The sequence below is a fragment of the Lagopus muta genome, chromosome 12 (genome assembly GCF_023343835.1).
Source record: "Lagopus muta isolate bLagMut1 chromosome 12, bLagMut1 primary, whole genome shotgun sequence".
Lineage (NCBI taxonomy): Eukaryota > Metazoa > Chordata > Aves > Galliformes > Phasianidae > Lagopus > Lagopus muta.
Window position 1 is genome coordinate 1561490 of NC_064444.1, and position 15170 is coordinate 1576659.

At 54.8% G+C, this 15170-nt stretch overlaps 3 protein-coding genes across 9 annotated transcripts in view; 1 reads left to right on the top strand and 2 right to left on the bottom strand.

The window, feature by feature from the left end:
* ZC3H18 (zinc finger CCCH-type containing 18) overlaps positions 1-8902 on the bottom strand; it is a 40206-nt gene extending 31304 nt beyond the window's left edge. For 2 of the 6 annotated variants that reach the window (XM_048958623.1, XM_048958616.1), the window contains exons 1-2: positions 8453-8583; positions 2492-3087 (exon numbers count right to left, since the gene is read on the bottom strand). In XM_048958623.1, coding sequence (XP_048814580.1) covers positions 2492-3073 — 582 coding nt within the window. In that variant the 5' untranslated portion in view covers positions 3074-3087; positions 8453-8583. The other 4 variants (XM_048958621.1, XM_048958618.1, XM_048958617.1 and 1 more) reach the window with 4 other exon arrangements.
* Positions 8903-10501: 1599 nt separating this feature from the next.
* On the top strand, positions 10502-12442 carry CIDEC (cell death inducing DFFA like effector c). Its single transcript, XM_048958729.1, has 5 exons — positions 10502-10634; positions 10767-10911; positions 10984-11133; positions 11248-11432; positions 11511-12442. Exons 1-5 carry the CDS (start codon positions 10585-10587, stop codon positions 11692-11694), a joined length of 714 nt encoding a protein of 237 aa, XP_048814686.1. The 5' UTR covers positions 10502-10584; the 3' UTR covers positions 11695-12442.
* A 106-nt stretch (positions 12443-12548) lies between these two features.
* The window catches only part of ZFPM1 (zinc finger protein, FOG family member 1), a 28524-nt gene continuing 25902 nt past the window's right edge, over positions 12549-15170 (bottom strand). For both annotated transcript variants that reach the window (XM_048958728.1, XM_048958727.1), the window contains exon 10: positions 12549-15112. In XM_048958728.1, the coding sequence (XP_048814685.1) occupies positions 13065-15112 (2048 nt within the window). In that variant the 3' untranslated portion in view covers positions 12549-13064. The remainder of the gene's footprint in view (positions 15113-15170) is intronic.

Sequence of the window (15170 nt, forward strand, 5' to 3'; positions counted from 1 at the left end):
TGAGAACATGGATCAACTTCAGTGCTTTCCAAAGCTGACTGCAAAGCCCAGCAGGCATCACGAACATCCTGGCACCACGTGTAGACTGTGCTGCACCAATTTACTCAGTGTACATTCAGGGGCTCAATAATCAGTGGTACAGTGGATTAAAATCTTAATGTACCTTGGTTGAATGAGGCTGGTTGTGCACTTCCAGCTGACAGCAGGTGGAATGCAATTAGAGGAAGCCTCATGCAAACAAGCTCAATTGCATTGCCTTTCCTTGCTGCAGGCTACAAGTGCACACAGAAAGCTATGGCAGCACAGCTGGGTGATGTTTCTGTCCTCCAGAGCCTCCACACTGCCTGGCCCTACTCTGCACTCCTGTCACACCTGCTCAGCTGAAGCAAATTCCTTCCATTAACTGATTTAAATTACACAGCAGAATTCCAGAGTAGAGTACTTAATGCAGTGTCCCAGTATGGTCACTCTCTAGGAGGGAAGGTTTAAGTTGGATATAAGGGGGAAGTTCTTTACTATGAGAGTGGTGAGGTGCTGGAACAGCTGCCCAGAGAGGCTGTGATGCCCCGTCCATCCCTGGAGGTGTTCAAGGCCAGGTTGGATGGGGCCCTGGGCAGCCTGGGCTGGTATTAGATATGGAAGTTGGCAGCCCTGCATACAGCAGGGGGGATGGAGCTTCGTGATCCTTGAGGCCCCTTCCAAACCAAGTCATTGTGTGATTCTCTACTCCTCAGCTCCATGCAGCAGTTACAGAGGAAACAACTCAGGATGATGGAGCTTTCTTCAAAGACTCAGAACCACAGGGGACGAGCACAGAGCAACCACCATGGAACTCCTCTAGGAGACAGCAGTCAGGGCTTTGAAGTACCTGCTTTCCCTTTGTTCCATGTGAGCACACAGCTGTCAGGCACCCGACACACACTCAAGAAAAACAGTTACCTCTCCTAAAAGGCACACGCCTTATCTCACAGTCTCTGTTCACCACTCATTTTTCAGCGTACAAAACATCTGAGCAAGGAGCAGCTGGCAGAGGCCTCCCCACTACAAGGCAAAAATAACAGCCCCACGGCAGCAGTGGGAGTAGATGAGGAAAGTTGCATACTTTGATCAGTGTAGAAGCTGGAAAGGAGGAAAAAGCACTGCTTGTCTCTAGATAGAGTCTGCAGGGAGATGGATTAACAGCCCCTTCTGCATCCCTTTGAGGGCAACGCAAGGAGCGCTCCCCTGAGCAAGAACTGATTTTAAAGGCTATGCTTTCATTCAAATTAAAACCTGTATTAATATCCCCTCCTCCAAAGACAGGAGTCTGAAAGCAGAGCAAAACGTGGAGCTTTAAGAGGTTCCCCAAAAGCCAGGGATGGCATTCAAGGATGAGAGAATGGCACAACCAGCTCAACTCGGCTGCTTTCAAAAGAGCCGTGTGAAGTCTCTGCAGACGCCCTACTGGAACAAAAGGGAAAGTATTTATTTCTGTGAGGTCTCCTTGGAATCAGGCAGCTGGGAACCCTGTTATGAGTTAATGTATGAGAAGCAGAGAACAAATTCATCCTGTGCTTTGTAAGGAGAGCTCTCCTAAGAATGCCGTGAATTCTAAAGGAAAGCATTCATATTTTAATCAAGAAGCAGGCACGGAGTCAGGGCGCCAGGAATTTATTTTATCCTGCCTGGACTCCCTCACAACATGCTGAAATTCCTCCTAACTCAATAAGAAATACACAAAACTTTTGGAAAATGCCATCAGTGGTTAAGGAAGCTGCTTGCCAGAGCAAGGCACGATGAAGCAAAGCTGCATTGCTTTGTTTTAGAAACAAAAAAACCCACAACTTTTGGGGGGAAAAACAGCCGACCACGAAGCCCCAGAGCACAGCAACAACAAATGGTGCTTCATTTTTCCTAAATACTTACATGTGTTTCTCAGCTGAAACAGCACCGACTGGCTCTGCACATCCCCTACCTGATGACCAGCCCTCAGGGCCTGCCTGGTTAAGCACTCCCCACGAATCCCAGCACAGTCTGCTCCTCCTGTTGTTCCTGGGACCCTGGGTTTCTTGTACCCCCGACACCAAGTCCAGGAGCTGCACTACAGCCTCTCAAACCATCCTGATGAGACACTTATGAATGCTTAATGAATCACTAATTAATTTGCTATCAGCATCATCTGTAAGTCCTCTGAGAGCCAAAGCAGAATAGTTTCTTAAGGCACTGGAGCTGTTCCACACTAGGCAGCTACTAGCTTACTTGCAACTGCTCCAGCAATATGTGGCACAATTCTTCTACAGTATGTGGCAGTGGATGCCCTAAAAACTGAGGTCAGGACTTGGCCCACAACAGTTACACCTCCGAAGGAAACGTTGTTACTTGCATGCTGGGGATGTAACTAGCACAGACACCCGTGCAAATGAGGAGAGAAAGGCACGACACTCCAACAGCTCAAACACAAGGACAGGTCTCTCCCAGCAGAACTGTCCACCCCAGACCAGCTCCTACTTACATCAATTTCGCCATCATCAATCTCTCCATCATCCTCTTCTTTCTTCTTCTCCTTGACGGGATCCTGGCCATCCTTTTCATCATCACTTTTACTGCTGGATTTTTTCTCCTCCTCAGGGGCGTCGTCTCCTTTCTCCTCTTCCTCATCATCCTCACCAGCAGCTTTCTCAACATCCTCCTCTGCAGGAGCAGCGCTTGGCTCCTCAGGAACCTCCTCATCATAGTCCAACTCATGCTCATCCAGCTCACGGGTGACAGAAGATGCTTCATCACCAAGGTCATTAGCACGGTTTTCCTCCTCACCTTTGCGAGGCTGGGGGCTCTTCAGCTCCCCACTCTGCTCATTGTTGTCAGAGTCCTGAGACTTGGCTTCACTTAAGTGGTCCTCTTCATCCGAGTGGTTCTCCTCGCCACGGCTCAGGGCCCGGGCTGCCTCCTCCTCCTCACCCAGGACGCTGCCTTGCCCACCCTCTCCATCAAGTCCCCGCTCCGAACCGCTCTCCTTTAGGACCTCGTCGTCAGAAAGCTGCTGGTCTTCATCAGGAGAGCAGGGGTTTCGCTCAGGGCTGTTGGAAACATCCATCAGTACCCAATAGCCTGTGGGAGGAAGGATGCTGCACTTGTTATGGAGAATGAGCTGGGAAAAACAAGAAAGGCTCACCTTGTATTTTGTCCTCCTAAAGGGGAAAAAGAACGCTTGAGTTCACAAATGTGGTTTATCAAAGTATCTTCAAGAAGATGGCATTTTAAACTGCGTAAAAAACTTACTCCAAGATTACTCCACATAAGCTAAGAGCACGTTACCCTTGATTTATATGGATAGAGCTCAAGGTTGGGATTTCATCTACAGGCCCTAACAGTGAGCTGCACTGCACTCCCACCAAGCAATGAGGGGGTTTTCTCACCCTCACGGCATTTCTCTCATAAGCAAGTGAGTGAGCTCCAGAGCACAGGGTCAGCTTTTTCAGACACATCTGGTTAAGCATAAGAATGTGGCACTGCAGATAGCACAGACTCCTGAAGAGACAGAACCACTATTCACAATGATTCTAGGAAAAAATGGCCATATATTGATGGTGGGTTTTTTTGTTTGTTTGTTTTACGTACTGCAACCAGGACAGGATGCAATCCAGAAAACTCAGGGAAAGTAACTGTGGTGAGGGAACTTGGTGCTGAGATATGGCAGGAGGAGCACGGAGCATTGCTTCTGTGTGCTAAGAGCCTGGAAAATCAGTCACAGCTTTATTACCCACGGTATTTCTCTGCTTCCCTAAGAACTTCCTGGGATGAGGACTGTTGTATTCATGCTCCAGACACTGCCAGCTGTGCTGTCACCTCTGAGACAGCATCGCCTGCCTTCGCCACAGCGCAGCCCTCGTTAGCTGGTATAGGCAGCAGACCCTGGAGATGAAAGCCACTCTCAAGAAACGCTCGTTACACCAGGGGAGGCTGCAGAGGAGCTGTGAACGTTCCTCAGAAACAAAAGCAGCAGCACAAGTGTATCCAAACAGCAGTGCCAGTAACTCTGCTCAAACATCAGCTCGCCGATACGTGAGGATGATGTGAATGCCTGAGGGAGCCCTGGGGAGCAGCAGGGCCGTGCTGAGCTGCCTGCAAGCTCCTCGTGCCTCCTTGCACTTCTTGGTTCTTGCTCACAACCAAAGCTGTGATTTGACTGAGAGGTGATAAACCAAATTAAAAGACAGCAATTGCCTCTCGCTGATAGCGGCTCTGGGCAGTTAAGCAGGATGTAATCTGAAACAAATTATATTCTTACTGTGCCTATAAAGGTTGACGCCGAGTTCATAAATGCTTGCACAAATCGTTGCTGGCTTCAAGAGGAATTTTATGACAGCAATTTTAATTGCCTGAGTGTCTGAGAAGTTACACTTTGCATGCACACAGAGCAGCTCAGTGTATCACACCCGAAAGGTCAGCCTGAAGAGGCCAGCAGAAATACAGAAGCTGTCAAGTATGGATGCGTTCAGGAAATTTGTTTTCTAATTTCTTAAAAAATAAGCAGCACCAAAGCAAAGGCTTTTAAGTGACTCACTGCCTTTCTGCACTCAACACCGAGTCCTCCAGAGGGCTGGGGGAAAATGAATACATTCTCACCATCAGCTGAACTGACGAGCACGAAACATTCACCTCCTCTATTAAAGCTAAATCCAGAGCATTTGTGAGTTGCAATAATTTCCTATTAATTCCCAACAGCAGAAGCGATAAGAAACACCATAAATGACAGCTGATTGTAAGAGTTCACAAAATCCAAGCTTCCCTTGGGCAATGGGCCTCCAGGCCTCCTGCTGCCTCTATCTGCTCGTGCTGCAAAGCAACACACAGAGGGCACTTATGGTCTCTATGCTGCTTCCTACACTGCAGGATTTCAGCAAGACCACAGCTCAGCTGCTCCCTATGGGTCACTGCTCCCTGTTCACTGCTATGTGAGAAAAGATGCTCCGAGAGAAAAGATTCCTAAAGGTCCTTTGAAAACAAATCCTCCAGCCATCCCTCAGCCCTGGGCATCCCCGTGGGTCTGAGCCAAGAGGACAGCAAGTGAACGTGGTTTATATCACAGTCACAAACCTACCTGCAACAGCAGCACATCAGAAGAATGACCAGTGATGGGAGAAGGCCTCATCGCTGACCTAACCAGTGTTACTTGTAGCCATTCTTTCAGGGAATAAAAGATACAACTGAGTGCAATGAAAGGTGAGAGCACCAGAGAAAGAATTGAGTGAAATGGTGGAGTCTTTGCCAGCATCACTCAGGCTTCCTTACAAGCTGCAATGGATTTGTTCTTTTCAGGGCAGCAGCAACCTAAAGCTCACGTTCCAAGTCCTGCCTCAGAATAAGCTGCACAACAGCTCATCCCAAAGCTCTGGAATCCTGCAGGTTGCTGCTTTTTCTTTCCACTCTCCTTTAGTTACACATACAGATGAAGAACAGGAAAACCTGAGGACAAAAATGACTACAAGGAAGCATTTTAAATTGAGCAAAGCAACAGAGCAGAAATCCACAGCTTTCATTTTCACAGTAAACGAGTCCTGAATTTTTGTCTCAGAACCGAGCCTGTTTCCTACTGTCTTCAAAACTGGTTATGAAAGCAAAAATTAACTTCAGAGCTACAGGTAAGATTGTTTGACTTGTAGCTTTGGTTCACGGGGCAACGAACCAGCTGTACAATGACACCTCTCACCTAGCAGAGGCTTATCTTCAGAGCTATCTTTAAAACTGCAGGTTGTTCAGGCAAAGCCAACGTTGGACCCAGCCACCTTACCCTTTTTACTACAAAATTGACTTCATTTATTCAAACTGTGACACATTTTCCCTTCCCTCACATCTGTAGCAGACGAGTTCAGAACAGTCTGCTTTGCCAGGCTTGACAAGTTCTACAACCCTTCCACTGAGCAGCTTTGGAGTGAATGCAACCACGGCACGCATCTCTGGCCAAAACTGTGTCTTGTGCTGTCTAGAGAAGCACTTGTGCACACCTGATTGAATTTTAAGTCCCTTCAAAGCAGTTCACACGATGTCAGGTAGAGATGCTGCAGATTTGGCAGCTGAGCTTTCCAGCTGTCCCATCTGCAAGCACATGCCATCCTCCCAGCTCCCAGACTGCGCTTGCTGTCCTGCAGATCGAGCAACACTTTCCCTCCTGTTGTTCCTTCAGAATCCTCGTGACCCAGCCAGTCCCTGTTGCCATGCAGCAGCCTGTCGGTGCTGCCATCAAGAGCACTGCAGATGGGCCACCAGAAACACAAGCAAATGGAACAGAAAAGAAAATAAAAACCCTGAGCAGTCTTTGCAAAGTTCATCCTTCCCTTCTTCTTCTGTCTAGAGATGATGAGGGAAAGCACTCTGCAGAGAGACACATCCAGAACCATTGGTGACGGGATGAAAAAGGCAAGAAGAGCCCCAGGTGACACCTGGCTGCAATGATCTGCAGCTTTCTTACTGACAGAACTGCCTTTTCTCCCTGCAGCCTCCCTCCCTGCACACACACAGACCACTGGAAGAGCAGCCAGCATCCACTCTCAGAACACAGCCCTTCCTTGTCTCTGCTGTCACAGCCAGGTCTGGTGGAAAAGAGGTTTTTAGTTACACAATACACATGCAGCAGGAAGCAATGCTGAAGTTTCACAGACCGAGCTCTGAATTTTTTCAGCTTAAGGAATGGAATTCGTCAGCATTTCATGGCCCACATATGAGGTGCTCCTTGTAAACCAGCCACTGGCACAGCTGCCCTCACCCAGAAGGACTTGGATGCAATAGCAAAGGGTGCCCATCTCATCCTCTGTTCCCACTCGAGCCTCACAGCCTTGCTGGAAAACATTTCCAACCACAGATTTTAGTCTGGGATCACACAGGTATCTCAGAGGCTGCTCCCCATTTCACTGCTTTGTGTTCTGAAGGCACGTCTCTCAACAGTGCCCATCGAAGGCAGGAGGCTGAAATCCTGTTTCTTACTGCTCTTTTTCAACTACAACTCATTAAAAGTTTAAGTCGTATCGTCAACTAAGCTGACGAAGCAAAGCTTCGTGTGCAGCTGACTCACTGCTGAAGGTAGCAGTTTGGTGGCAGACTAAACAGTAGTGCTGCAAGGACCAACCTAAAAGAGGCGCCAAGGAAAGATAATCTTGGCAACTGCTATTTCCATTCATTAGATTCCTCCCTCAGCCTTTCCACGGTGCCACAAATGAACAAGAAACACACCTTGAACACAGTACAGAAACCAGCAGCTCAGCTGATCCCAACACCTCTGGGTGCAGGAAGGCACCGAGTGCCCTACAACAAAACTGTGCCCTGACAGATCCATCAGCTTCACCCTTCAATAGTACAAATTGCCAGTTGGATGGAAGAACCAAGCCCATCCCCAACATCATTAACCTCCAAATAGACACCCTGCAGCTCCAGGGTGCTCATGGGGCAGATATCAGGGGAGCAGAATTGCCTCTCAGTGCTGCTGGTGAGAGGGATTTGAGGCCTCTCTGTTTCAGGCAGAACTCTCAGGAGTAACAGAAAGTTTGCTGGTTTATTTTTCCCCTTTCTTGCAGCCAAACAGTCTGATGCAAAAAACAAAATATTCCCATTTATCCATGAAAATCAATGCTTAATGCAGAACAGAAGTGTTTGGGAGCATGTTCCAAGTCAAGCCACAAGGATGAATGAAGAATGATGTGCAAGCCGAGGAGAAAGAATGGGAAATACAGCTGGTAAGACAGGTTAGAAAAGAAACACAGCACAAAGAGGTTAAGGGGACAAAGATGTGCAAAGCAGAAGCAAAACAGAAATGAAGGGCAGGAACTGTAATGAGCAAAAATATGAAAGAATAGCAAAAATGGGAAGAGAAGGGGGGAAAAAAAGAAGCCCTGTGATCTGAGAAAAGAGCATTGTATTAAATCAGGAAGAAACAGAACAAAAGCAAAACACTCAGTCCTTTGCTTTGAATGAAACTATGATCCTTAGCAGGTTAATGAACTAAAACAGAAACTTATCTGACATCCTCTAAGAAGGCCTGACTTTGATGATACGCAGCATTTAGCAGCTGTCAGGGAAGCTGTTAATGCAGAGAACTGAGCCACCTTTTGGCGTGAATAAAAGAGAACTATTTGGTGACAGTCGCTTTCAGTGAGCTGGCTTTTAAAGAAGAGTGCCATAAAGCTCTGATCCAGAACACCAACACAACTCATACACTGCTCCTCACTGCGCTGTATCAGGCAAACTCTGGGACAGAAACCTTAAGAGAAACAGAGCTGCACGAGCTGCAGTTTGTGATCCCAGCAACACTGATTTCCCTACAGCTGAAGCACACCCGGCTGGCTCTTCCTGCAGCTCTGTGCTGGCAGATGCTAATTTCGAACGACAGGAGCCGTAACGCCAGGCCAGAAAACAAGCGCCATCACTTCCATATCCTGCAGAATTGGTCAATAACCACAAAGCTTAACTTCACCAGCCTTACCTCAGCTTCCTCCTGCCAGGCTGAGGACCTGCAGCGCCCCAGGCTCCTGGAGCTCTCCCTGTTCCCACCTGCATGGGGAAAAAGCCGGTCAGAGCCAACAGGCCTACAAACCACCCCTTCAACGAGCTCTCCCAGCTTCTACCCCACCCGGCTGAGGGCCGCATCCCCAAACGGCCCCAGGTCGGCCCCACTGCCTTTTGGTGGGGGGGGCACCCTGGAGCCGCCCCCTCCCCTTCCTCCGCCTCCTCCCTCCAACCCCACCCCGCCGGTAGCGCCCATCACCTGCACTCATCCCCTCGGGGTTCCGTCGCCCCCCGCCCCCGCTTCCGCCGCTGCCACCCGGACCCGCCCCCCCCGCTCCCTCCGTTTCCCGGCACTAGGCCGCAGCCGGCAACCCGCAGAGCGAGGCGGGACGGGAGCCGCTCACCTGGGCCGGGCGGGACCGGGCGGGGAGGGGGGGCGGCGGGCGGGGCGGGGCGGGGCGAGAGCGGGGCGGGGGGGCGGCGGCGGCAGCGGCTCCGGCGCGGGCGGCGCGGACGGGACGGGGCCTCTACTCGCGGCGGCGCAGGGCGGCCATGGCGTGACGTCATCAGGGCGCGACGGCCGTTCGGGCGGGGGGAGGGGAAGAAAGGGGGCGGAGCCTGCGCGGCCCGGCGTTACGCGCGCGCGGCCGCGCAGCTCTCGTCTTAAAGGGGCCGCGCGCGGGAAATGTGCTGTGCGCGCGTGCGTAGTCGTGCGCGCGAGGAGGGGGGACACGGGCGTGTGGCAGTGCGCACATGCGTGTAGATATCTGCACCCGCGTGCATGGGTGCATGCACATGGAGAGCTGCAGGTGTGAACACATGCGTGCATACATCTGTGTGCCCATGCACGTGGGCACACATGCATGCCTGCACAACCAAGCATGCACGTACATGTGCATGGAGTTGCAGAGTTTTAGGCATTGACACATGCAGCCAGGCGTGCAAGGACAAGGAGGTGCCTGTGTGCACGCTTGTGGATGCTTACACCATAAAGAAGCGGACATGTGTACGTGAGTGTGAATGCCATATCTGGATCTGCACGTGTCACACGGAGCCGGTTGTGTGCACGCATGGAGATATGTGCATGCACACTGATGTGTATTTCTGCTCATACACACACACACGCAGAAATAAATGTATACGTGCACACATATAGAAGAAGTGGTAAATGAGTGTGCGTACACACACAGAGGCACAACTATATGCAAGTGAGCACCAGGCACGTGGGGTGCTGCAACAATGCTTGTTGCATTGCTGGGACAATGCTTGCATGCATGTTTGAGACTATGCACTCATTGCAAATAGAGCTGCAGGCGGAGCAGCTGGGCAGGACTGGTCCCACCCCTTGTGTCAGCAGCCAGAGTTGAGGGTTGGTTTAGGTGGGAGGGGTGTGGGGTGGAGCCTTAGCTGACAGCTATATAAGGTGAGCGTGGTAGTGTGGGGTGTAGATTGAGTGGTGGAGGTGAGTGGGGATGGGGATGGGGATGGGGATGGGGATGGGGATGGGGATGGGGATGGGGATGGGGATGGGGATGGGGATGGGGATGGGGATGGGGATGGGGATGGGGATGGGGATGGGGATGGGGATGGGGATGGGGATGGGGATGGGGATGGGGATGGGGATGGGGATGGGGATGGGGATGGGGATGGGGATGGGGATGGGGATGGGGATGGGGATGGGGATGGGGATGGGGATGGGGATGGGGATGGGGATGGGGATGGGGATGGGGATGGGGATGGGGATGGGGATGGGGATGGGGGCTGTCCACAGACCATTAGGGTCATATTTGCTGGGGTGAGTGCCTCTGACTGCCTTAAATCCCTTACAGTCCCCTAAAGGGGTCGGGGCACAGTCCTACACCTCTGCTAACCTTTGCTCCAGCACTGACTCAGAGCCCATGCACTGCTTTACGCAAGAGCTGTGCTGGCAGCAGGACTCTGCCCGTTGCTTCCAGCCTGTTCCTGCTCAAAGGGCAGATGCTGTCTCTGCTGAGCAGGGCGGGTACCACTGGGATATAGGGATGGGGTCTCCTGAGGGGTTGGCAGAACTGAACACTGCCATTGCCTGGGCTGAAGCTTTCTCCCTGCCAGGCTCAGTTCCGTGCCAGCATGGATTATGCCAAGTCCTTGAGCCTGCGCCTGGCTGCGCCTGTTTCCAAGTAAGCTTTGGTTGACCCTAGGAAGGGGATGTCACTGTCTCCCCCTGCTCTGACACCACTCAGCACTTTGAGTGAAAGCCCAGGGCTGGGGATGGCTCTGGGAAGCCCCCTGACCTTCCCCATCCCCTCCAGATGTGTCTCCGCCAGTGCCTCTATGACCCAGCAGCTGCTCCTCTCCAGCCCGGCCCCACGGCCCCGACCCTTCCGTGTCTGCAACTGCGACCGCAGCCTGCGCAAAGGCATCATGGCACACAGCCTGGCCGAGCTGCTGCACCAGGTGAGCCGTCCATCTATCTGTCAGGGGCCCATCTATCTGATGGGCCATCTCCTCACCACAGCCCTATTGCAGGTCCGGAGCACCCTGCTGGTCCCTGACCCCATCACGCTGGTCCTGGATGAGGACGGCACTGTGGTGGAAACAGAAGCTTTCTTCTGCACGCTGGAGGAGGGCACAGTGCTGATGGCCCTGGGCAAGGGGCAGTCGTGGTCTGCCTGCAAGGTGAGCGTGGGCTGTAGGAGCCCATTTCATCCATTTCACTGGGGTCAATGAGGATGATGCTGGGTGAGGAAGCACGAGGTTCCTTGGGCAACTCTCGGTCCTGCTGTGCCTTAGGCACCTGGCTACCAGCTGAGCCTGTCCCACAAGCCATCCCGCCGCATCGATGTCGCCTGTGTCACTTTTGACCTGTACAAGACCAATCCGCAGGACCTGGGCTGCCTCAATGTCAAAGCCACGCTCTATGGCACCTACAGCATGTCCTACGACCTGCGCTGCTACGGGGCCAAGAGGCTCATGAAGTGAGTGCTGGGAGGGCAGCCACAGCACACACAGGTGCACGGAGCGATGCTCACTCTTGTTTTTTGACCCCTACCCAGGGAAGCACTGCGCTGGATGCTCTTCAGCATGCAGGCCACGGGGCACGTGCTGCTGGGCACCTCCTGCTACATGCAGCAGCTGCTGGATGCCACCGAGGAGCCCAAGGAAGAGAGCTGTGTGCAGCTGCCCCACGTCCTGCCCCACAGCCTCCCCCTGCTGCCCCCCAGCAAGATGCTGCAGTGAGGAGATAGGGCATGTCCTTTCCTGGGGGTCCCAGAGCCCCTCCCTAGGTCAGTACCCAGAGCTCTCCCTGCATGCTGCTGGCTGGATGCAGCCTCCTCTGTGATGCCTGCTGCTTTGTAAATATATTTATTTAAGTAAAGCTGTGCTTCTTGCAAGTCTGCTCTGTGTCCTTTCCCCTCTCTGGCTGGGTTTGGGGTGGAAGGGGGGGTTCAGCTGCTTGCCCCATTTGGCACGGGGCTGTGCCAGGCTGTGGTGCAAGGGCTGCTGCTGCAAGAGGCCCTGGGGGAGCTGTGGCACCACTCACTGCCTGCCTGGTGCCAGTTTCTAGCAGGAGTGGGAGAAGGGAGAGCAAATCAGTGCCCACCTGTGCCAGAATGGGGGCAGAGTTTCAGGGAGGAGAGAACCTGGGTGAGGAATGGGTGCTGTATGTGCACCCCCCTGAGTTGCACCTTACCTGCTCAAAAATGCTGAGTTATGGTAGGGAGAGAACCCCATTAACTCAGACAAGCTCCTGTTGCAATGGTTTTCTGTAGGGTTTAATGGTTCATACTGGCTGAACCCCAGCTCTCTGCGGTGTCCCTAAGCCCCTAGGTGCCCTCCACAGTACAGCAGGAATCCCAAATCCCAGCCACACTCACCTGGGGCTCCCAGCTCCCAGCACAGCTTTGAGACTGCAGCATTGCACCCCACAGCAGAGCCCAGGACTGGGTGTGGGGCAGCACAGCCCACCTGCAGCTCATTCCTTTCATTAAGCAGACAATTAGTCGTCAGCCTCCATCCCCACACCTGCTGCACCACCTGGGCAGGGGCTGCACCCCAGCCCCCCTTCCCTCCAGCATGGAGGCAGCACCCAGTGTAATTAGACATATTTATTTTCTGTACACGCTTATACACACAGTTCCCAGGGTTGCTTCATTCTCAACTTCAGTGCTCTCCTGTTCCAGGGCCTGGTTGTGCCCCCCTTTCCCTGTAGTGTCTGCCCCCCCCTCCCCCCGCCCTAGTTTCCCTGCAGCACCATGTAGGGAGGAGCAGTAGGGCAGATGGAGGGGGCTTTGCAGAGCTGGGGGGGCAGCCCCCCTCCCCATACCACGGCTTCAGGTCCGTGCTCTGAGGTCCTTCCACTTGAGGTGAACGTCAGCACCCAGAGCAGAGAGATGTGGTGCTCTGGAGATGAGGAGGGGCTGCGGAAGCCCCCCCCCGGGGTCCATCATCGAGACCCAACCCCACATCTGCAGTGAGGATGGTGCCGCATCGCTTTATAAATACACATCCATCACCGGGATGTCGGCCCCCAGTGTCCCCCCCAGCCACACCATTCCCTCACAGCCCCCCCAACCCCAAACTGCCGATCAGAGCTGGGGGGGGGCCCTTTACTTGACGTGCTCGGCTGCGTGGGACGAGCAATAATACTTCTTGTGGGCGATGAAAGTGGACAAGCTGCTGAATTTGATGTTGCACAGGCGACAGTACCGGTGGTTGCCGTTGGGCACAGGGCTGGGGGCAGCCTTGGCCGGGGGGGTCTGCACCCCCCGGTCTGTATAGGAGGGTGGAGTGGGTGGCTTGTCAGCGGGGGGCCGGGGGGAGACGGGGGGCCGGGGGCTGCCGTTGGGGGGGGCATCGCGAGCCTCCTTGCCGTTGAAGCTGTCCCGGCGGAGGCGCGGGGCGGGTGGGCGTGGGGGTGAGGCGGCGGGGGGCTCGGGCGTCCTGCCCCCCCCGGGCCGTGGGGTGTCAGGGAGGCCATGCGCAGCCACAAAGAGCCCATGGACGTGGCGGAAGTGCTCAATGAGGTCCCCCTTGATGGCCCCGTTAAGAGGGCAGTAGGGGCAGACAGAAAGCGGCCCTTTGGCACCTTTAGGGTACCGCGAATCCCCCATGGATACTGCAGGGTAGGTGGGTGGCAGAGCCTTGGCGGCGCCGGTTGGGGCCGTTTTGTCCCCTTCGCCGTCGCGGTGTCCCTTGGGCACGGCCCCTTTGATCTTCTGGAGGTGCTCCATGGCACCGGGCTGCAGCGGGGTGGCAGGGCAGGAGAACTTCTTGTGGGCCAGATAGCTGTCCAGGCTGTTAAAGCTGAGGCGGCACGCCGTGCACTCGTGGTAGTCGGCCAACGGCAGCAACGTGGCTGCGTTCTGCTCTCCGCCGCGCCGCCGCGGCTTCTTGCTCAGATCAATGGGGCCCTCAGCATCGGGGCTGGAGCTGGGCGAAGGGGCGGCCGCAGGGGCTTTGGGGTCGGGCTGTGGGGGCGGCTCAGCCCCGTGGATCTCGTAGAGCTTGCGGCGCTTGCGGGTGCGGAGGGGCTGCGGGATGAAGGGCACCTTGGGCAGGCCGGGTCGGCGCAGCGGCGGGTCGTGGCGCGAGGCGCAGTAGAAGCGCTTGTGGACGGCGTAGGTCTCGTGGCGGCTGAAGCGGATGTTGCACGCCTCACACAGCGTCTTGCTGGGGTCCTCGTCCCCCTCCGAGCTGACGGGGCTCTGGCTGTCCTCGCTGCACCGCCCTGATGCTGCCACCTCTGTCCCTGGGGACACCGCTTTGCCTTCTTCCAGCGGGGCGGGCGGTGTGGCTGCGCGCCCCACTTCCCCGTCCCCCGACGGAGCGCTGTGCCCTTCACCTGACGGAGCAGACAGCAGCGTCCCAGGGACGGGAGGACCCTTGGGGGTTGCGGGGGGCACTTTGAGCTTTCGGGCACCGGGAGGGCTGTCCTCGGCCAGGTGGCGGCTGGAGCAGTAGAGCCGCTTGTGCACGTAGTAGTTGTTGATGTTGTTGAAGGTGATCTCGCACTCGAAGCACGTCGCACCTTTCGGCACCGGCGCTCCGGTGAACAGTCCCGGTGGCACCGTGCCATGGCCCTGCTTCAGCCGGCTGTGCACCAGCTCTGACATCTTGGCTAGGATCTCCGATGCCTGCGGGACCACCGTTGCAGCCTCGTGGCCAAACAGGTACTGCGGCAGGAAGACGGTGCCTCCCGCCGTGCCTGAGCCCGGCTCGCTGGGTACAGGGCTGGAGCCCGGCGTGGGGCTGGCCAGCTCCGACTTCACCTTCCCTGGGGGAAGGCTACGGGGGGATGAAGTCCGGGAGCTGGGCTCTGGCTCTGAGCTGGGGCTAGCAGCGGCTTCCCCGCTTTTGGGTTCCTCCGCCTCGCTCCCAGCCGGGCTGTCAGCTGGCTCCTCCTTGATGCGGATGGGCTCACCGGAGGAGGAGGACTGACCTTCTCTTGGGGCTTCGCCATTCTGCGCCTCGCAGGATGTGGGTCCTGTGGTGGTGTCCGAGGGTGATGCGGGCTGTGGGGTGGCATCTGGGCCGGGCAGAACGGTGGGTAGGGGGCCGTGCAGCACCACGTGCTGTGGCAGGGCTGGCAGCCCCTCGGGTATGAAGGTGGGCAGGCTGCACTTCAGCACGGGTGCATTGTTCGGCTGGCTCAGCCCTGCCAAGGGGAGAGAGGTGTCAGTGGCATCCCACCCCACATCTGGAGCCATGGGGGG

Bases quoted from the DNA above. Each gene is read 5' to 3' on its own strand.
- CIDEC (XM_048958729.1), top strand. From the start codon at position 10,585: ATGGATTATGCCAAGTCCTTGAGCCTGCGCCTGGCTGCGCCTGTTTCC. The intron at 11,134-11,247 runs GTGAGCGTGGGC...GCTGTGCCTTAG, and splicing joins AGTCGTGGTCTGCCTGCAAG to GCACCTGGCTACCAGCTGAG. The intron at 11,433-11,510 runs GTGAGTGCTGGG...ACCCCTACCCAG, and splicing joins GGGGCCAAGAGGCTCATGAA to GGAAGCACTGCGCTGGATGC.